The sequence below is a fragment of the Plectropomus leopardus genome, unplaced genomic scaffold, assembly GCF_008729295.1.
Source record: "Plectropomus leopardus isolate mb unplaced genomic scaffold, YSFRI_Pleo_2.0 unplaced_scaffold26515, whole genome shotgun sequence".
In the NCBI taxonomy this organism is placed as follows: domain Eukaryota; kingdom Metazoa; phylum Chordata; class Actinopteri; order Perciformes; family Serranidae; genus Plectropomus; species Plectropomus leopardus.
In genome coordinates this window covers 1-3,540 of record NW_024628841.1, presented here as the reverse complement: position 1 = coordinate 3,540, position 3,540 = coordinate 1, and the positions used below count along the sequence as shown (strand labels likewise).

Below are 3,540 nucleotides of genomic sequence, written 5' to 3'. Positions count from 1 at the left end.
AGGGGATCCTCCTCAGGCACTTTTTTGGATATACATGCTTTATTTTTATACGCTCTGGCATCTCATGTACACTAAAAGTACAAAAACTAATCCTAGTTTGAATCAATGGTTTGGGGCCACACGGCACCCTATCAGGGGCCGGATTTTGCCCGCGGGTCGTGAGTTGAGTATCACTGCCTTAAAGCATGAGACTGTTTACAGTGAAGCTTCAGCTCGTTGTAAATGTGTGCGGAGAACTTAATTTGCAGAGCGACTGTTTATTTCTGATTCGGGAGAGTGCACTGCTGAATAAGCTCTCACTTTTAGAGAAATAACCTGCATCCAGGTGCTGCTGCTGTGCTGCCAGGAGCTGATATCAACACTTCTCGCATTTGTCTTGCTGCCTGAAGAAGTTTTTTTTCTACTTATTATTTTTTTTATTTGTTGATTTTTATTTTTTTAAGAAGTGGCTGCTTTGTTGTGACTGTCAGGCAGCACAGACAGTAAGAGAGGAGGAAATGAACGTGATTAGTTTAAAGCTGGAGTAGGCAGTTTCATTTTGGCACCTCCTCTTGGCTCTGTTTTCACGCTTTAGATGGGAGACTTTGGCCAATCACAGGTCATTTCAGCGAACAGGGGTTCCTATTGGCTGCTCTACAGATGCAGATGCGTGTGCACGTCACTTGAATGACGGAGAATCCTGCAGAGGAAGCTGCTATTTCGGAACAGCAAATGTTTTTTAGGTTTTTTTTTAATTTTAGTATGTTGTTTACACTTTAAAGTGTTGTTACTTTACTCTAAATGCTATCGTTTCTTTGCTTTGCAGGTAGATAAACTAGAAACCTCAGAGTCCCTACGGAAAGAGGAGGAGCAGGCAACGGAGACGCAACCCATCGTCTACGGTAACCGTCCTCTCAGGACATCTGAGTCCATTTCATTGTCATCAAAAGCAAAGGCAGCAGTCCACACCAGAAGTTATTAAAGCACTTTAAATTATAGCTGCCCTGTAACTTTTGGTATTCATGACCAAATTGGCAACAATCAGCAATAATTTTTAGTTTTTATTTATTAATAAAATAAACTGAGCCTGTGTGGTTGTGGTTTGACCCGTGCGCCTGACGGTTTGCAAGGCATGTTTTCTTTAAAAATCATCAAAAAGATTAAATTAAAAAAATCCCTCAATTTAAAAAAAAATAATAATGTGATATGCCTCCCCCTTTTTTTCAACCGCTGACTCTCTTAGGTCTGTTTGGGTTGGGTTTTTTTTACTTTTCTTTTTTTGTTGCTTATTTTCAGTTAATTTTCTTGTAACTTTTTGTCAATTTCCTGCTAATTTTTGGTAGACAGATTATCGGGGCCGATATTTGGCATTTTAATGATTATCTGTATTGGCATTTTCAATAAATGCCAATGAAATTAATTAATTAAAAAGTGCAAAGGAAGTGTCAGCATGAGAGGAACTTTTACTCTGTAGAACCTCGGGAAGCTATTTGTATTTTTTCACTTTTACTTCAAATTTTCACTTAACTTTATAAAAGAAAGTTGCTGTATTGGCTGCATGTCATGTTGATTTATCATTTTCTAAAGGCATTTAAACAAGGTTTTGTGTTGGAGTTTGTTATATTCTTAAATATATTCTAAATCTTGACAGACAGATTTGCATTTTTATTGTAAATGCGTATCGGTTGCAAATATCAGTTTACCACTAATAATCAGTATCGGCCCCGAAAAACCAATATCTTACTAATTTTCGGGCCATTTTTTGTTAAGTTGCTCATTGCCTTCTTCCTCTCATTCCTTTGACAGAAATCAAGCCAGTTTGTTCAGGTGTTAATTAACCCTTCCTGTGTGTGTGTCCCCTGCAGGCAATCCCCAGCTGATGCTGACAGCGGGCCCCAGCGTACCTGTGGCCCCCCAGCAGCCTTACGGCTACGGGTACCAGGCGCCTGCAGGATACAGTCAGCCAGCAGCTCAGCCCGGCTTCGGCTACGGCATGTAAAGACCCCTCCCCCTTATCTCCACATGCAGGCTGGAGCAACCATCCATCCATGTCCCACAGTCCTTCACCAGACCATTAGCGTCTCTCTCTGCCCTCGACAGGCAGCGGGGCACAAAACAGACACCCTCTTTTTTTTTTTTCTTTTTTTTTTTACTTTTCCCCCTTTTTAAACTGTCATGAAGGACTCAGTTTTATTTGTCGTCAAAGAAAAATCACAAAGATTAATTTTCTCACATTCCGTGTCGACTAGATTAATTTTTTTTCTTTTTGTCTATTTTATTTGAATGGGAAATGGTTTATGTACAATGGGGGGGAGGGGGCGGGCTTGTGGGAAGAGCTAGTTCTCTTCTGGGTTTATAAAGAAAAGGTCTGTTGTGAAGCATCTGATTTGCACTCTGTAGTGAGAAAAAATTAATGTAGAGCCTCTTCCTTTTGATGTGTGTGAGCAGCTTCTTCTGTCCGACTGTAAAATGCATTTAATTATTGTATATTCAGACACACACAATAAAAAAACGCTACTATGTTCCTCTATATTTGAACATGCCGCTACCATGACCACAATCCTGAAACACTACGTCTGGTCCCCCCACACACACACACACACTTCAGGGCTGAAGAAAACTCGAGAGTATTTTACAGACGATTCCAGCAAAGCCAATGCAGGTAACAAAATTTATTCACATGACGTTTCCGTGTGCTTGTCTAACGTGGGACCATTCCACCTCAGGAGGGACTGCAGACCTGTTTGTGAGCGACTAACACGCCCCCTCTTCTATGCTGCGGTTTGTTTCTGCTGGATGTCATTTTTAGGTGTTCAGGAGAGAGATTTTTTTCAAACTTTGTTCTCCTCGTGTCTCGTCGAGGGTTGCCTTTAACCTTTTTTTTCAGCTGACGCGCTCATCCAGCTCAGTATGACAGGACTTGTGGTAATTTTGAAGTTTTTATCAAAGGCTTGCGTGTATACATGAAATCAATCATTAACTCCTTTGAACTTATATTCTTATCTAAATTACCTTAGATTTAAATTGTGCACTTAAGATACTTGATTGTGCATATTCAGGATCATAATGAATGAAACGGCAGTTTTGTTTTCCACTTAAAAAAAAAAAAAAAATAAAGGCTTCTTGTTTGTCAACAACGGTCTGATTGTGTCTTACATGTGCTGTCGTGTGCAGGAGGAGAAGACGGTCACGGTACCGGACACGTTTATCTTCCAGCCAGTGACACTGCTGCACCTCCAGGCTTCTGTCTTACACATATAAAGATAATTTCACGCCGTCAAAACCGTGAAATGACAGGAGTCGTCGCAGCCGCCCCGTGCATGTTTCTATGATTTGTCAGACGTTTCTCGGATCGGAGCAAATTGGCTTGATTTCTTTAGAAAACATGGAAAAAAGGCATGTCCCAAAAATTGGCAAGAAATCTGCAAAAAGTTGCAAGAATATTGCCTGAAACGTTCAAATAAACACCGAAACATGGGGGGGGGGGGGCAAAAAAAAAGCGAAAAAAAAAAAAAAATAACTTTTTTTCTGTTGTCTTATTTTAAATATATATTTGGAATA

The 3,540-nt window shown here is 40.2% G+C and overlaps 1 protein-coding gene across 1 annotated transcript; it reads left to right on the top strand.

Annotated features, from left to right (window-relative positions):
• Positions 1-722: 722 nt before the first annotated feature.
• LOC121966976 (clathrin heavy chain 1-like) lies at positions 723-3,113 on the top strand (the record flags this gene model as incomplete). Its single annotated transcript, XM_042517039.1, has 2 exons — positions 723-881; positions 1,845-3,113. Coding segments are annotated over 2 exons (293 nt in total), but the record flags the coding sequence as incomplete, so codon positions are not given.
• Between the last annotated feature and the right edge of the window lie 427 nt (positions 3,114-3,540).